Source organism: Papilio xuthus, unplaced genomic scaffold, assembly GCF_000836235.2.
Source record: "Papilio xuthus unplaced genomic scaffold, Pxut_1.1 DF828142.1, whole genome shotgun sequence".
Lineage (NCBI taxonomy): Eukaryota > Metazoa > Arthropoda > Insecta > Lepidoptera > Papilionidae > Papilio > Papilio xuthus.
In genome coordinates, this window is record NW_013530507.1 from 5,621,653 (window position 1) to 5,639,812 (window position 18,160).

General features: G+C 33.8%; 3 protein-coding genes across 13 annotated transcripts in view; 1 reads left to right on the top strand and 2 right to left on the bottom strand.

Moving 5' to 3' along the window:
• Window positions 1–548: 548 nt before the first annotated feature.
• Window positions 549–2,346, bottom strand: LOC106114037 (pheromone-binding protein-like). Its single transcript, XM_013307114.1, has 3 exons — window positions 2,086–2,346; window positions 1,365–1,551; window positions 549–1,026 (listed from the first exon to the last, which is right to left on the bottom strand). The coding sequence occupies exons 1-3, from the start codon at window positions 2,215–2,217 to the stop codon at window positions 866–868; spliced, it is 480 nt and encodes a 159-aa protein (XP_013162568.1). The 5' UTR covers window positions 2,218–2,346; the 3' UTR covers window positions 549–865.
• Window positions 2,347–9,617: 7,271 nt separating this feature from the next.
• LOC106114035 (uncharacterized) lies at window positions 9,618–12,252 on the top strand. Its single transcript, XM_013307110.1, has 3 exons — window positions 9,618–10,036; window positions 10,856–11,054; window positions 11,613–12,252. Exons 1-3 carry the CDS (start codon window positions 9,644–9,646, stop codon window positions 11,768–11,770), a joined length of 750 nt encoding a protein of 249 aa, XP_013162564.1. The 5' UTR covers window positions 9,618–9,643; the 3' UTR covers window positions 11,771–12,252.
• A 3,487-nt stretch (window positions 12,253–15,739) lies between these two features.
• The window catches only part of Trpm (transient receptor potential cation channel, subfamily M), a 125,411-nt gene continuing 122,990 nt past the window's right edge, over window positions 15,740–18,160 (bottom strand). For 10 of the 11 annotated variants that reach the window (XM_013307083.1, XM_013307091.1, XM_013307085.1 and 7 more), the window contains 5 exons: window positions 17,831–18,004; window positions 17,319–17,510; window positions 16,903–17,021; window positions 16,579–16,745; window positions 15,740–15,979 (listed from right to left, as the gene is read on the bottom strand). In XM_013307083.1, coding sequence (XP_013162537.1) covers window positions 16,579–16,745; window positions 16,903–17,021; window positions 17,319–17,510; window positions 17,831–18,004 — 652 coding nt within the window. In that variant the 3' untranslated portion in view covers window positions 15,740–15,979. The remainder of the gene's footprint in view (window positions 15,980–16,578; window positions 16,746–16,902; window positions 17,022–17,318; window positions 17,511–17,830; window positions 18,005–18,160) is intronic. The other variant, XM_013307087.1, reaches the window with a different exon arrangement.

Consider the following 18,160-nt stretch of genomic DNA (forward strand, 5'->3'; position numbering starts at 1 on the left):
TGACCAAAGAGTTCACGATATACCTCAGACACATTTTATTTATACACATACTAGCTGTCGCCCGCGACTCCATCCGCGCGGAATAAAAAAAATGTAATTACAGTAGTTGTAGTAGCCTATGTGTTCTTCCAGGCTATGTTCTACATCTGTGCCACCATTAGCAAGATTTGTAATTTATAACGTTTGGATTACATGTTTTTTTTTATTGAGCATTAAAAAAACGGAACACTTTTCCAAAAGTACCTACGTCATAAACATAGATTTGGCTTCCAACTCAAAATGCAAACTGTTTTTAGGTTATATTGAAACCAATTTCAAGTTGTAATCAATGTTGACAGGCCCCGGGCTGTTGGATATCCGCGTTATTATAAAAGCAATAAAATTCGGAACTATTCATCGGAGAAATAACTCGGAACTCATAAATATTAGAAACAATTTTCTCTATTATTAAGGAAATATTAAATAGACGCATGAAAACAATTTGTTCTTGTGTATTTAGATTTATTTTAATTTAATATTACTATATGTATTTATGAATATATATTAGACGAAGATTTTCAACACAATAAAAATAAAGTCGTTAAAAAGTGCCAGATTAAAATTTTACGTTATAACCATTTTACGGCTTCCATTTTCATCTTGAACATCCCATAATATTTCATTTGAAGAATATTGTTAAATTCAAATCGTAAAACTTATTGACTGCTTTTGAAACTACTTTGTCATATACCAATGGGATGGGATGAAGAGAAAATTGGGATCAGAAACTCGCGATAAACAAACACAATCTAGACATGTCGTGTGAACTAGACTGTAAACCTTTGGTCAGGTCACTCATTATGATCACGAAAACATTGCAATTTCATCATGGTATCTCCTCAACTTTTGGTGCCCAGTTGAGAGCGTGTATTTCCCTTCTGAAACAGTTTGCGCAATGCACGACTCGCATGCAGGTGTCCGTCTCATCTCGGCTCTGTCCCTCGCAATATCGTAAAAGTTGCAAGAGTCGTTTTGCGGTTTGATCGTCTGCAAATAAAGTCATAATTAAAGTAGCTAGTCGTAATAGTCATGTAGGGTAAGGAAAAAGACCAAAAAAGAGGCCACACCACCATCACCTAGGTAGGCAGATTGAGGCAGCTGCCCTCCTTCACCTACTAACAGATAAATAGATCTACTTCGAAATACGAAGGTGCCTACAATCCTAAGAAGAAGCTTTAATACTAAGATCCTGACGGCCTTGTGCGTCGAGATCAAGACGGTTTAGAGTGTGCTAGACATATCTTGAGGTATATTAAATCAAAATAAGAGGTAAATACATCACAGATAAAATTTTTCTTTAGGAAAACAAAAAGACGTGAACATACCAGCGCCACGCTTTCTGCTATATTGGAAGAAAGTGTTCAAGTTGATGTGCGAATTGGGTCCGTTGACGATGAGGTTAAGTCGTGCCGCTATACAGATGAACGCGCAACCTGTTGCGTTGTTGGTGATCACGTAGTCTTCAGACCAAAAGTTGTAGAAATCATTGTATATAGTGTCGGGAAGACCCATCTGGATAGTTTAGTTCATTATAATTCTGACCAACTGTCTCACGGAAATCCGTCCGCGCGGAATAAAAAATATCTTATTTAGAAGCATATGCCAAATTTCGACGAGATTCATGAAGCCGGAGTGGAGATACTGTCTAACATCCATCTATCCATACATTCCAACTTTCAACAGACAATTCCCAAGAGGAAACTAATATACGTTATAGTCTCATTTAATTTAGCAATTTGCCAAATTCTGTTCAATATTTGATTGAACGATCATTAGATTTATGCCAAAATTAATATTCAATGGATGAGTTCAGTTTGAAATCTGTATTAATTACTTTGTATGAAACGGAATAACAAAATTATTTGATCGCATTCCAAACATTATCATATCTTAATATTGCGATCTTTGGATTCCTTAAATTTGATTCAAGTAAATTAAAAATACCGTGGATGAGCAAAAAAAGGGGGCAAGATCATATACTTACTGATTTTAACAGTATCAATTATTTATAAATGGCAAAACTTTCAATGAATTAGATGTGCTTACCTCTTGTTGACATCTGCTTACAGGTTTCAGGAAATGTACCAATATATTGTGCATAAGGACTGGATGTGAGGATATTTGTATGCCGAAGACGGCGATTGTTAGAATCACAGATAATATCAAATTTATCTGCATGATAAATAATAGCAATTGATCGAAAAGTTAACAATGCTATTATTATAAATAAAGCAATTATATTTCATTTTACTTGGAGACAAATATTAAAACGGTTTCATAGTTTTGGAATTCCTAACCTAAAATTAAAACAATAAGACATCTGTCAAATTCAAATTGTCCTATGGGTGTTGCCAGCTAAAAATTAAAAACATTATTTCTTTTTATGTTCATGTTGAGATCGTGCTCGGCAGTTACACTTGAATATACCTAGGTATTGTAAAATGCTTGCTATTTTAAAATTTTACTTTGTCAAACTATTGTCTTTGGTCACTATTTGGTGTAAGTTTAGTATAAACTCCTACTTTTCTCCTCTGGCTGCCTTCGTTTTTTTCTTTATATTTTGGTTTTGGTACCTGAATAATTAAGTAGTTTATAGGTTATTAGAAAAAAAAATTACTATAATAATTCGTAGATTTATTTCCATTCTAGGTCAACCAATCGTTCGTAAAGTGCTCGAAGAAAATCGTTTCTTGGCCGAATTCCAATTTCGAGTTCGCTCTTCATGTTAAAGTTGTACGAACGGTTAAAATTTAATATTAATTCGAAACAAACACTGTAAATAGTCTCAAACTTCATTAGATAATATCAAAAATTTTAAATTGTAACATAGAGCTTCGGAAAAGGTCTACACAATGAGGCATATTCAAGACAGCGTTATAAAAATTATTGGATCTGTTCGTCCCTTAAAAAATACACATAAATAAGACACAAGTGAAAAATGAGATCATTTTATTTACCAGGCCCAGTCTCAGTGGAAATGTACCTTAAGTAGGTAGAGTCGAACACGAGTGACGACGGCGAGCACGTGTAAGTTTAATGAGGCTCGCGCAGCATCGCCTGTCCTTTTTCATTAATGTCTAGGCGACACGTGGATACCTCTTTGCCCGTTTATTTATTACACGAAGAAAATGCTAACAACTTAAAACTACGGTAAAATTTCTTTAACAAATCTTTATTTTTTATAATGAATATTGGCGTTTGTTGCAGACCCCATCTGTCGAAAGATACTGTCAAATTTATTTAAAGTTCATTATGGAATCTCTTCGAAAGGAATGCACTTTGTATAGCCCCGCATCTATATGTTATTTATTAAAATAATATGTCCCTTTCTAATCCTTTCTATATTGTGTCTTCTCTCTCATGTAACGAAACGTTACACACACTATCTTAATTCTCGTTCATATTAGATGGGGATTGCGTGAATAAATTATAAAAAAACTTTGAAGCCACACACACATATTTAATGTAAAAAAATCTACAAAAAAAAATAGACTACAATATAAAGAACCGAATTAAAATTCTAACGGCTATATTAACAAAATAAAGAATTCATTCGTACATTTGAAAGCTTTATAACGGATCCAATTTACTGAAAATACTTCAAAGCATTTATTATTCAATTTCGATATTAAATTTAGTAATAAATGGTCTACTTCTTAAATATATTTGAGGAATATTTAAATCATGTTTCATCTTACTCTTACTAATATTATAAATGCGAATGTTTAGATGAACGGATAGATGTTTGTAGGTATCTCCAGAACAGCTGCATGGATCTCGTTGACATTTGTCATAGATGTAGAACATACTGTGGAAGATCACAAAGGTTACTAATTAAGTTTTTTTAATAATGCGTGGACAGAGTCGCGGGACCCTCGAGACTAGAATAGACAGTCATGTAAAGCGTAGTGAGCTTGCTTTGAATCAATTTCAAGTTAAGCTAAATGTAATTTATCTTATCGTCAAAATAATCTGTAAGAGAATCGGCAAACATCAATTTACGAAGAATTCGCTTGAGTAAATATTCAAAAAGCCTTTTCAAATTGAATTTCAGTAATAAGATTTTTCGCTAACAATTTAATCCTAATTTAATTAAAACGGAACACGTTACATTTGTATAAATAATCTGTGCCCGCGCCTTATTTAATCTGTAACTACAAAATTATGTTTTCTGTAGTACGAAGGTAAGACAGAAATATATTTTTTAATTAATTCAAATTTATGACTATTAGTTATGATTAAAAATTATTGGCATTGAAATAAAGCAAGAAAAAATGCGTGAAAGTGCACTTAATACATATTCTATATGAATTTGAAAACACTACATAAGAATATATTAAAGCACTAACCCATAATCATGGTGGAGTGTATTTGTGAGAAAATGTGCCATCGCCTTAAAGAAGAGATTATCTGTTAAATCTACTAAAATGTGAATGTTTAGATGGATGGATGTTTGTTTAAATCTATCTCCAGGCTGAACGGATCTTGATGAAATTTGTCATACATATAGAACGTAGTCTGGAACATAGACCACTAATTATGTTTTAACACCATACGGAAGGTGTCGCGGGAGATCGCTAGTTCAGTATACATTAAAGTATTGTTTATAGATAGTATAATGTTCGATTTCACGCGAGACACAGTTTTACGATGTAATTTATTAGTAATCAATAGTTAATTCAATAGCTGTTAGGTTGTAAACTCTTTTATTACTCGAGACTTCGATTTCTTACAAGGAATAAAACTAAATTTTTATCTTAATACAATAGTCTGTAAACTAGCAGTGCTTTAGAAGGGTACGTATAGATTTTAACCTTATAGTTTCTTATTAAAGTGTACCACAAAACTATAAACATTATGGGATAGTTGAGACTCTCCTCGCTTGCCTTTTTTCAGCGTACAATCCGCGATCTTTCTATTGTTGACACTTAGACTTTAGCTTGGAAAAAAGGACAATTCTTATGCTTTTTTAATCCTGAAAATTATCTGAACCGCAGCATGCCAGTTTTGAAAAGAATAGAAACACAAAAGAGTAAAAATATGTTGTCTTTTGTAAACCCGCAGTACTGTAGTGTACAATGGAACAACGTTATCTATTGAAAATTGGAGCTACGCGGGGTTCAATAAAAACAAAACTATTTTGTACTAAACTTTGGGTTAATAGCGTTTGTATAGCTTGCTTGTAACCCTGGATTTGCACTGTCGAAACACGTACAGAGACCACCTTTATCATTCTCTTTATAACATTGAGATACAAGTAGTATTTTGTTTTTAAAATATAATTTAGTTGGACTTATGCCCGCCGGGTTCACTGACTTCAAAATGGACTGGCTATAAGACATAGTACCTTGTGTTTATTTGATTGTCGCCATTTTGCGTTATTAGCGCTGATGGTAGAATTAACTGTCACGTAACATGGTTTTTAAATCGGAACGAAACAAAATTATCGATTTATAGAGGTCATTTCCCAGCGGGCCCAGCACAAATATTTGTGACAATCACCGCTGTATTTTTATCGAAAAAAAATGCGTTAAAATTTGTCTAGCGCCCCCCGCCCGATAGGGCTACTAAAAATCTTATACTAATTTTGACATAATTGACGATAACGATACAAATGTGTCACAAATATTCGTGCTTGGCCCACAGATATATTTTCGATCTATATTGTGACGACTAAAATTACGTTAGATTAATTTAAAGGATGAAAGCACAACATAATGAGAGATTTTTCAGATGAAATTAATATGGCTATTAAAATTTTAATTTTAAATATAATTAAAGTGCATTATAATTATACTTTTAATTATTCATAATGAATGCTCTGCGGCGTCGAGTGCGTTTCGTTAGTTCCGTTGATGGCTGTCTTAAATTTGTACATCGCTCGCAATCAAATAATTTATATTATAAACATTTTTAATATAATTTTTAGCTATCGTGATATGTTTTTATATCCCAGAGAAGGTTACTTATATTTCTGCATACAATTTTGTATAATATAAAGTGGGAAACGAGAAAGTGGTCATCTGAATTCGCCCAAATAGCGAAGCGATTGCTACCCATAGACATCCACAATTGCAGATGCGTTGCTTACCTTTAATCGACAGAGAAGGGGACGTTCAATAAGAGAATATTTCCCCTTCTTCTGCGTCGACTAGTCCGTTAAACTTCCTACTTCCTCTTTCTCTACTTAATTAGGCCTCCGGCACAAATGTTAAGTATATGTAAGATGCTTAGTTACAGGTAAAGATGTTCTCTTTTAAGAGTTTATTATACGATTCTAGTGTTAAGAAATAATAAGATGCAAGATTTTTCAATATATAATAAAATTTCAAACAACTTTACGTCAAACTAAAAATTAAATCTCATTCATAAAATTGCTGTGATACTTGGCTACAAAATTAAAATTTAAAATTAAATTTTATACGAATTATTAATAAAATTTAATTTTCATTTTTACCTAATTTGGCACGGCTAGCGTAATTTTTGCTTGAAAAGCAAGAATTCTTATAGGTGTTCCGAATGGTTTGTGTTTTTGGAAGTCTGCCTATTTTAATATAATTCTCATTTTTGCATATGCTTAAGAATTTTAAGAATTTGACATCGTCTTGTTATTTACTTTAAAATCATCTATATCTTTAGTTACTCCGCTTTTATTCTTAAACATTTCCAATCATAATAGCTAAGTAATAACCCAATATTAGATGAGAGTCCAATAATCCCGCCATGTACCAATGTGTTTTTTTCGATTTCCGATTTACATATGTACATTTATCCGACGTTCCTACGGTGAAGGAAAACATCGTGATGAAACCTGCACATATCTGAGAAGAAATTCAAAGATATGTGTGAAGTCAACCAACCCGCACTTGGCCAGTGTGGTTGACTATGACCTAATCACCCTTAACATAGGGTAGGCTCCGAGCCCCTCGGTGGGGACGTATAGTGAGCTGATGATGATGAGATGAGAGGATTTTACTTAAGTATCCTCGTATTCAAGCCACAATTAAAATATTAAAAAATAAAACACAAAATGTATGTTAAGATTTTCTTCATAGTTTATTTAGCAACATACTAGAGGTTTTCCAAAGTCGCTATTCACCTAAACACACAAACCAGAACCCACTTTAACCCTTAAGCTGACGTTTCAATTAGGCCGGGCTTCCACGGCTGAACACACAAGTAACTGTTGCCGGACCCTTACAATTAGGTCACCCTTTATATAAATAATGACCAGGAAAATAAAAGAAACACGCTTTTGTGTGTTCTCATTATTGACAATAAAAAGTGCACTAAAATTACTAAAATATAGTTTATTATTATAATTGTTTTCTTACAAAACTATGCTTCATTCTGACGCAATGGAACTTTTTTTCATACTATTAACTTGCAATATTAAAATTTACTCTGACGACGTCGGGCTAGAAAAGCTAATGTAGAAATAAATTCTTTAATATGTTTATTTTTAATATCTACTCTTGGAGGACTGGAAATATTAAGCAAATATATTTCTAAAAACATTCAAGGCTCACTCTAACCGTGAGTTTCTGAGACTAAAATCTTTGTATAAAAATATCGTCATCATTTTTATTACCTTTGACAAAACAGAGATGAATATTTTAAACGGAGACTTTCGTCTCGGCAACCCACGGTATTTTTGTGTGAGAAATTTGCACTAAGAGCAAACTAAGTCACCATTGGTCGACTCTTTTCGACAGTTAACATCTCTTTTTTCTCTATTTGTAGAAGTTAAATATGCATTAAAACTTACTGGTATTTTAAAAAATATGTGTTCTCTAATTGATAAAAGCGTAATGCAAGGGTTAAAATTATATCGCTGGCATATTAAACGTGCTAAAAGTTGCATTTAGCGAGTTTTAACAGTGTTTTAGCGGAGTTTCTCACGTATCTCGTTTATGAAATCAGCGCCCTCTGTTGAATTAATATCGCATCACGTAAAATAGGTCATGAGAGAAATTAATATAGTTGAACAAAAATGAGATAAGTTTTAATTTCGTCGACGCATTCATGCACTATGGTAACGAGTATTCTAACAATGAGATTCCTCTGGCGTAGTATCATTAAAACATAATTTCTATCTCTGTTTTCTCTACGATCATGAGAGAGATGACAAAAAGGTTTCGTATAGCTGTTTCGGCAGCGGCAAAATATATATCACTAGCTGTCGCCCGCGACTCTGTCCGCGCGGAATAATAAAACATTTAAAAGTAGCTTAGGGAACGTACCCATACTACGTAACCCGTTTAGAGGGGGGGGCGGAGTCCTTAAAATACTACGGTCAGTCACAGGATGGGGGGGGGGTGGCTCAGGTTTTTGTCACGTAGTCTTTAGTTGTTATTTTTCATAATACATAATTCACTAGTAATTTAAGTATGCATGCAGTCTTTTGCTATAAAGAAGAGTATGAGTCAAATTATTTTTTTTTTCGCAATTTTTGCCTGTGAAGAGAGCTCGAGAGATCTCGATGAAATTTGCCAGGAGTATAGAACATAGTTTACAAAACACATAGGCTGATCTTACTTCTTACTATCTTACTAATATAAATGGATGTTTGTTTGTAGGTATCTCCAGAACGGATGCATGGATCTCGCTGACATTTGGCATAGATGCAGAACATAGTCTGGAAGAACAAATAAGCTACTAATTAAGATTTTTTTTAATTCCGCGCGTACGGAGTCGCGGGTAACAGCTAGTTTACTTAATAAATGAAATAAAAAGCAGCTCTTCAAGGAATACATTCGAAAAAAAAGAATAAACAGTATCCTACGTCCGTCTCCTGGCTCTAAGCTACCTCCCCACCAATTTTCAACCATATCAGTAAAGCCGTTCTTGAGTTAGAAATAGTATAACTAACACGACTTTTTTTTTATATACATATATATAATAGATTATGTGTACGTCGTATTTTATGATCGACAGATACTCGCACTGACATTGGCTGTGGAATTTTTGTCAATTTACACACACAAAAGAAAGGACCGCTCTTAAATTTATTTTTTATAGTTATTAAAGCGGTGACTCGAAGTCTCAACCCTCGGGGAATATAGAAAAGTGGTTTTCTTTGAGTAAAAATAATAATAACCACGTATATTAAGTCGCGATAGAATATGATAAATGAAATAAATTTCTCGTATTGTTTTGTACTGCCTGGGGCAAAGATGTGTATATCTAAAATTACTTATTACTTCTTTCTTTATGAATAACTAATATCATGTTAGTATAGGTCCATACCATTAGGTTAGGATATATTCAAGGTGACTTGGTGAATGTGGGATTCGAACTCACTCTAGAACTTATCGCACGCATTTTGGGCTATTAGCGATTTATTAAAATTAATTTCTACGACACTTTTATAAAAATTTAATTGTTAACAATGATAAAAGTTTATTTTAAGTTGTAGAGATTTTATATTCATCCAAAAAGATTAAAAAAAAAACTGTAGACGAATTCCGTCGCGGCTCGATGAGTACACCAAGGGGTGAGGGGGCGAGGCGGCGCGGGGCGGGGAGTGGAGCGCGCTCGCTCGCGTGGCTCGCGGCCAAGTCCAGTGACCTGCGCGCCGCGCCGCTTGCCGCGCGCCATAAACATGGAAGAAGGCTCCGTTGTTTTCCCGCGCAAATTGCTCAAAAAATTGATAGCTATGTACAGGGAGCATCCTTGTTTATGGGATAAGAATTGCTCATCGTATAAACAGAAACAGAAGAGGTACGAGGCGATATCAAAGTTGACTCAACTTGTTCAGGAACACGACCCGAGCGCGACGCGTGTACACGTGTTGCGTAAGATTGAGAGCTTGCGCGCGTGCGTGCGGCGGGAACACAAGCGCGTGCGAGACAGCCGACTCAGGGTCGCGGCCGGCGGCACCGATGGCATCTACAAGCCGATGCTTTGGTATTACGATATGTTCTCCTTCGTGTTCCCCGATGATGAAATCGAAGATGTTTACAAGAAAACACAAACCGTACACGAACAGAACGAGGTACGAGTCTACGGCCATTAGATATTATTTGTTTTATTAAAATAACAATTCGTATATATATTACAATTTTAGGTGTTGGCGGTATGTAAAGGGATGCGGGGAGAAGCGCACAGCCGTGCGGGCCGGTGCCGGTTCCATGTGTGTTATGTTAGGTTCGTAAACTGTACTCCAATGAAACTCGCGCGATTATAATGTTTACGTCACCTTTCTATTTACATACAATCGAGCTTAATTTTTTTTTATTTTTAATACATGTATCTTTTGTTATTACTAAGTTAAACTTTGAAAGTGTTTTGTGTGTGTGAAAGCTGGCCTTGAGGTGCCAGATAGATTGTAGGGGGCAATAGCAAGGAGATGGAGGAGATTCATGCTAACTCGTTCCGTTTTAGGTTAGAATTGTGCCTTCGCGTTAGCGTCGCGGCAAAGCAGACAGTAAATATAAAAAACTTTTTTATCGGCTCAAGGCCATTGCGAGCTGCGCAGTGCCCTCCCCCGCATCCTTTTACGCCACGCTACACCTAAATATATGTTCTGCGCAGCGACTCGTGCGATTTGCCGAGTTGCTAAGACTTTTGATTTTACCTATAGCAAATGCGACTCTATGAATTTAGACATTAAGAGTCATGTTTATGTAATATGGATCATTAAACCTAACTCCTTAAAAGATTAAGGAATCCTTAATTAAAGATTAGATTAGGAGCACAAAAAAGATCGATCGCCCTTTAAAATTGACGAAAATGGATTGCGGTCAATTATTGGTTTCGAAAAAAATGTGGGACTTTTCTTCGAATTTTCCTAACATAGTACATCTTTATCTAGAACTCAGAAGACGCTGTCCACGATAATGGTGATGAAGAGGGTCCACCATTCGAGCAGTCGATGGAGACATATCCTGAGTACAGTGTTGCCAACATGGTGAACGTGGAGGACCACAAGAGATACCAGCTTTCCTTCGAAGATGACAACAAGAGCAGCAAACGTCACTGCACGGAGATAGAAGATGAATATGATGCTATAGGTAATTTTTTCTTTTTTTTTTGGTATAACATGGCAACGAACAAGCGGCCTGATGTTTGGCTATTTTGAGGTAGACTCGAAATAGCTTGCTTAAAACCTTTTTGTTTTCCTTTTAATTAATCAGATAGTAGTGTAAATGTGTTGCGTAAATTATATCTTTAATAATACTCTAAAGGTGAATAAAATAACTAATTGTTTTTCTTCAACAGCTCTCTGGGGACTAAAGAACAATTAAAAACATCCGTAAAAAATTTAAGAGCACTTTTGAGACAATAATTCAATATTTTTATTTATTACTAGCTGTCGTACGCTACTTCGTCTGCACGGAATTAATAAAAAAATTAATTAGACTATGTGTTCTTCCATACTGTTTTTTTATGATTACGTTCTGCGTATAAGCCATATTTTAGCATGATCCATGCAGTCGTTCTGGAGATACCTTCTAACAAACATCCATCCATCCATTCATCCATTGTTGATGGGAGTTTACATTAGATGGCAGCACTTACATAATAGCAATTCGTGCATAAGTTTTGACATTTACTTTTTATGTCTCTAGGTATCAATGTAGCAGCAAAACTAAGGAATCTACCTCCAAACATGAGGATATTAGCTGAAAAGTTGATCAATGATGCGCTTTACCAGGCGCAGATGAATGGCCTCAACTCTTCATCAGTCATCACCACCACGGATCCTTTCAATCAAGTCATTATATAGTTAAGGAAATCAAAGGTTCCAGGAAAAATACTAGACCAAGAAAATAGTCGGTGAATTTGCGGTAGCGACGATTGAATAATTTTCAGCTGTTCGTAGTTTTTTCTAATCTGCTGTAGATGGCAGCACATACGTACTTAACATTCAGAATTGAAAGATGTGCGTGCTGTTGGTTGTAGTGAGGATTCGAACTAATAACCGTGGGTTTCTAAAACCAAAATATGTATAAAACATATCATCATGTCATTTGACAACGCAGAGATAAAATGTGTTTTAACAGATATTTTGGACTCGGAAACTCACGGTAATAAGGTTGAATTAATTGTCACGAAGTTGAACAGACGCGTTTTAGTCGGAAAGAAACAAAAGCTGGCATTTCCAAGTAATGATTAATCCATTTAACAGTGGAGCTTGCCCACAACCTGTGCGGTGGTTAATAAGTTTGAAGTTAACATACCCTAAGGTAAGTTTTCTTGGGCAGAATACTTTTTAGTTATTTATATAATAAGTAATTGTGGTATTTGTTACTTAATTTATTTATCACTTTCATGTGATGTTACTAGATTTTGTATTTAAGAGAAGATAATTTTTAATTGAAGCGTCAATATCGTAATGGTTGTTGAATCCCGTCATTCGACTATTGTAAACCATATCCTAGCACAAGCCTAGAGCTTAGTTGGAATGGTAAAAAGAAATATTAGTAAATTTCTAAGAAAAATCTTCTAATCTTTATATATATAATTCTTCTGTGAGTGTGAATGTCACTGAACTTCTCTCAAACGACTGGACTGATTTTGATGAAATTTTTTGTGTGTTGAACACACACAAAAAAGGGGATCTGGGAATGGTTTAGATTCATAATTTTCATCAAATATTAACTTCATATTAATTTATTCAAATTAAAGACGTGTAGACAGGACAACGTCTGTCGGGTCCGCTAGTATTTTATAAATAAAAAAATAAGACTATCGTTACTAAATAGTATCAAGTAATAAAAGACTTTAATTTCTAGTTTTTTTTTACATTTCGTTAGGCAGAGGCGACCTTTTTTTTGTTAAATAAAACTACTTTATTAATATCACAAATATATTTATTATATTATTGTACATAATAATGTTTACATAACACAGACGAAGTGGAACAATCACTCGAAAATATTGTTAAAAGATGTAAAACATCCCAATAAGGATAAACAATTTAATACTCAAAACATATAAAAGCAAGGTTCATTAAGTAAAATTATTAAAAGCTAATATTATTTTATCATAACATATTTGCCATTAGGTTATAATATTTAAATTAAAAAAAATCTTCAGTAATCTGTTGACAGTTCAAAAATGTTGCAAGCACAAAAAATTACAAAAAAAAATCCGTTAATGCTCTACTTAAAATAATATTGCACGAATACATTTTAGGTTATCTTTAATGCTGTGATAAAATAATTCTAGCATTTATAATAAACGACCAAAGCAAATCTATTCGGCCTTATCAATACTTTTGGTACAAAACAACACTACCATGTCTTAATTTATAATTAAAATATCTTATAATTAAATTTAAGGTTATGTTTAAGTTCAAAATAATAGCCACTACTAGATAAATATCGTAAATTTATGACCTGCAAGTAATTGTGGAAAAAAAACTAACAAGAAGGTTTGAAACTTTTTCTTTTGTACATTACTGGCCAGTTTGTTTGGATGACATAATTTTTCTTTTTTTTAGGTACAAATAACAGATTATGCATCGTAAAAAATATTTTTGATGGTTCTATTTTCAAATTTTTAAAAATCATACGTATGCCAGTGTTGCCAGTGTGTACCAAACAAAATAATACAAGACTATTTTTGTGCGTAATTTAAAAAGCATTTTAGTAACCATCAAAAATATTTTAATTTAAATTTGCAGGCAGATTATAAATAAAAAGGAAGACATACAAAATTAAAAATGCCTTTTCATTCACTACTTATTATTTTAATGGGATTTTTATTTTAACATAATAATACGTTTTATTTTAATAAATTATTATTGCTTTTTTAAATTTCTAAAATTTTAAAAAATGATATGAAGGAAATTATTGATTAATTCATTGTAAAAGCGATTTTATTACATAAGATAGATAATTATTTCCTATTAACCTTTACGAGATATAAAGCCACATCATTGTGTTACAATTATATACAAAAATGAAAACTATTTCGTAACATTGTCCGTAAATTGTAAAAAACTTGCACAAAATATTTGGTATAAATGAACACATTGTGATGTCCCGTAGTTTCTCTAGGTTCAAAATTAACTAGGCTATTATGTTTATGCATTTAATATCTCGTCCAAACCTAATAATTAATCTTTAAGATACATCCGAAGATTTTTCAATGATCTATTGCTTGCAATACAAAATAGATCGCCCTTTAGATTAAATAAAATACAGGCAATAAAAAAAATGCCTTAGTTAAGCAAAAATTATCCAAAATCGATTATTGGGTTTGGATATCAATAGATAACTATATTAAACGTTTTTTACTAAGCAAAAAAGTAAACTTTTTCAGTACTAAAAACATGTTAAACGGACATTTTGAAAATTTGTATTGCCTTAAAACATTAAAAAAATTGTTTGTTATAAATCTAAGCTATTTAATATAAACCTATAACTAAAATATTGATGTGGTTTACTACAACGTCAATAACCGTGGGTTTCTGAGTCCAAAATCTTCTTTAAAATACAATATTGTTGGCTCTATTTTGTCTAAGATAATGACAGGGATGACGATATGCTTTATACAGAGATTTTGATGTCAGAAACCAAAGGTAAAAATGCTTAATTTTATTGGTCAAATATAATTTTTAAAGTTTTATTTTTAAAAGTTTAGTTTTTTAAATAAATTGCACAATATTTTTTTTCAATCTATTTGCAAATTTTACTGATATGTCAATTATATTTGAAATTTATTTAAAGAAATGTTATTTTTTATTGGTTTTTCTTAATTTCTCGTCATGTTTAATTCATCACGAAATATTAGTTACAGCTTTTATTCTATTCTTATTTAAATTACAATCAGCAAGTTAATATTTACATTGTGAGCTCTTATGCATATTGTCGTTGAATTACTTTACTAAATATGTTTTATAGAGCCGACAAATTTATCTTAACCGGCGAGAGAGGCGCTACTATCGCATTTACATCACCAAATATAAGCTTCTAGTGTTGCCCGCAAATCCGCACGGAATTTAAAAAAAAAAAACTTAGTAAGCTATGTGTTCTGGCAGATTATGTTCAATATCTATGCCAAATTACAGACAGATTTGTTTAGGTATCCCGGAGATATGTAGTAATAAACATTCATGTATCCATTTATAAAAAAAAATGCATTTATTATATTAGCAAGATGGCATAGGAAAAGAAAAAAAAACATAGCAACAAGGATTTTGTGACACTTTACATTTCTTTGATATCCATGGGGGCGCTAGTGAGCTGTCATATTTTAGTTCGGTCTATGCCCACCAGGTCAGATAAATGTCGGTCTATAATTTAAGTGTTGTCAAAAGATAAAAGTTGGAGCCAAATTTTTACAGCATCAAAGTGAAGTATATTTTTAAATATAATTTTACATGAAAAGATTTTTATGGACACAACTAGTTTCAATTTTAAATTACTAGAAGAAAAAAATAAAATAGTATAATATTTTATTATAAAAAAATTATTATAGAACCCATTGCTCAAAGTTACAAATTCGAGAAAAGGAAAATGAAAGATTGCAAAACATTTCAAGATTTTTTTTTATTTCTTCACAGAAATGTCTAGTCAAATTTAATTTAGGTAAAGTGATAGTTCGGAAGAGTTTTGTTTTAAAATCTTAAAACAAATTGTCATCTGATTTAAAAACATTTTAAATTTACTTAAGAAAGTCAAATAATTATATTAAAACCGTTGCATCAATATTTAAAATATATTTTCATTAGATATGTTGGAAATTATTGTTAAAACGACTTTAAAATTTCATTACATTTTAAAAGTAATAATTAAAATTAAACTTATAATTATAATACATGCTTTGTAAATACCAATTTCGTGTTGTTTTTGGTGTTGTTATATTTAAATAATTAATTTCCTAAATTATTACTAATACGCAACCGTAGAGCAGTCTCATTGTGAATTATTTGGTTGATGGCTGCTCCATTCATCTCAATTTTCTATTCTTATACTAATTAAGTTACCTGTGAATTAAGTTTTTCATTGTTACTTAGTTTGTTACATTAACATGATAATTAATTTATTTCTCCCAAGTAGGTTTGGCGACAGGCAGGAGGTCGGTCGTGAAAAATTAAGTTAAAGTATCAGGTTTTGTAAAACCTACTGCACAGACCCCACGTGAGATGATGACGATGATGATGATGATCGTTATTATACTGTCAACATGATAAAGAAGTTTGTTCAAGGCAAAAACTAAAAATCAAGATTTTTATTTCTGCGTAACATAGTGTGGAATGCAATCCATTATAAGAAGAATAATTTGGCTCATAATTTAATGGTTACGGACAAGAATGAGGTGTGTTAGACGTCGTTGTGTCCAGTAACCACTGACCTCTATAAATGTACTGGCTATAAGATATAAAATTTTGTGCAAATTTGATTTTCGTCATTTAGCGCTGATGGTAGCGATGTAGCAGTGGTGTGGATTCTATTATAGATAGAATTAACTGTCGTTTAACAACCGTTTAACGGAACGATGCAAAAACTGTAATTTCCAAGCAATTACCTATCGATTTATAGAGATGAAACAGACAGAATGAAGATGTGTCAGTGTGTTACTCACTCAGCACATAGTCTCCGGTCTTGCAGGTGCAGGTGGTGCAGGAGGCTGGTGCTCGGCGGAGCGCTGGCGCGGCAGCTGCGACGAGTCCAGCACTATGGACGGCCGCGGCGGCAAGTTCTCGCTCACCATGTGCGAGAGCGAGATGTCGCTTGATGCATTTGTCTCTCCTATATACATTCACGCTACAGATCTAGATAAAACCTTGAATACACGGCAAACGAAACCCCCTAATTACAGTATTTGTACTAGAGAACCAAGAAAAAAAAGCCTCAGTAATTTAGTTAAAAGACGAGACATACACAAGTCAAAAGGGTAAAGTTTTACCTGAAGGCTGTCTGGGAACTGGCAGAAGCACTTCTCCGCATGTGTCATCTCCTAGTAGCGGCTGCAGGGGCGACGGCAGCTCGCGGCTGTCGATTGCCGAGGACCGACGCAGGGAATGCCTGATACCAGTTATTATTGATAAATGTGTAATTAATTTCGTATTCGGTATTTTACCATATCTTTTTCTTCAAATAGTTACGATTTTCGTGTTCCAATTAACAATTAAATTATACTACGGAATATAGGAAATACGTAGTAATCAATTTATAGAAAAAGTTAACAATTTAGGATTAAAAGATCTATGAAATAGTCAAAATCAGCCTATTCCTACAATGTAACTGTCTACTGTGCAAAGTTTTATTTTTATCTGTTCAAGTATATCGTTTGTAAAATGCCATTCGGATTAAAAAACTCACCTCTGATGTACCAGCCGGCGGTCAGCGACTGTCAACAGCTGCGAGTTCTGCGGCGGCTCCTCGTTGTTAACGCACACGCTGATACTGACTGACGTCACCTCCCCACCCGGACCAGACACCTCACCTCCTCCTGCTCCCCCCTCGCCCGCCTCCTCCTCCTCGTATCTGCCCAGGTAACACTCCATTTCTATGCTACAGTCGACATGCACTCTTAAAGTTAGTTAGCGACGTAAGATACGGTCTCCCGTGAGTTAAGTAAGGATTTTAAACAAAATTTTGGCTCCCTATTTAAGTCTTGACGAAATGGTAAACGCCATTTTTGCAGGACTTATTGAGTATTATTTGAATAAGAGTTTATTAATAGGCCGATATTAAAAATGGGGTCCATTTGACGTGCCTTAATGTTGTTTTAAAATGTTAAGTAAAGCCTGTTTATTCGAAAACCTTGGGTATTAATAAAGACATATATGGTCTTCAGTGTTATTTATATCAAATAAATACGTAGTACTTACCGGCGCTGTATAAGGTTCTCCATGATGATGTAGTCGTCTTCCTCGGCACCGCGGAGATGTTCCTTCTCCATAAAGAGTGCGAACTCCGGATTGGACATCTCGCTGGCGTGCCGCCGCCGCAAGGAGGGGGACGCAGCGCGCGCAGGTGACAGGAGACGGGACGTTATGGGAGTCCTTTGTTAATACGAAGTACATAAAGTGAAAGTCAGAATAAGCATCGGGGACAAGAGACTGTACGTCTCTTTGAATAATTGCATAGAGTTTCCCTTGAAGTTTTCCTTTCAAAACTCATATGATTAAAAAAAACAATCCTATAATACACACTAGAAG

What these genes read in the sequence shown, in the direction of transcription:
- LOC106114035 (XM_013307110.1), top strand. Translation starts at nt 9,644, where the DNA reads ATGGAAGAAGGCTCCGTTGTTTTCCCGCGCAAATTGCTCAAAAAATTG. An exon ending in CCGTACACGAACAGAACGAG is followed by an intron (nt 10,037 to 10,855) that starts GTACGAGTCTAC and finishes ATCTTTATCTAG; the next exon opens with AACTCAGAAGACGCTGTCCA. An exon ending in AGATGAATATGATGCTATAG is followed by an intron (nt 11,055 to 11,612) that starts GTAATTTTTTCT and finishes TTATGTCTCTAG; the next exon opens with GTATCAATGTAGCAGCAAAA.
- LOC106114037 (XM_013307114.1), bottom strand. Translation starts at nt 2,217, where the DNA reads ATGCAGATAAATTTGATATTATCTGTGATTCTAACAATCGCCGTCTTC. An exon ending in TAAGCAGATGTCAACAAGAG is followed by an intron (nt 1,552 to 2,085) that starts GTAAGCACATCT and finishes TAAACTATCCAG; the next exon opens with ATGGGTCTTCCCGACACTAT. An exon ending in TAGCAGAAAGCGTGGCGCTG is followed by an intron (nt 1,027 to 1,364) that starts GTATGTTCACGT and finishes CTTTATTTGCAG; the next exon opens with ACGATCAAACCGCAAAACGA.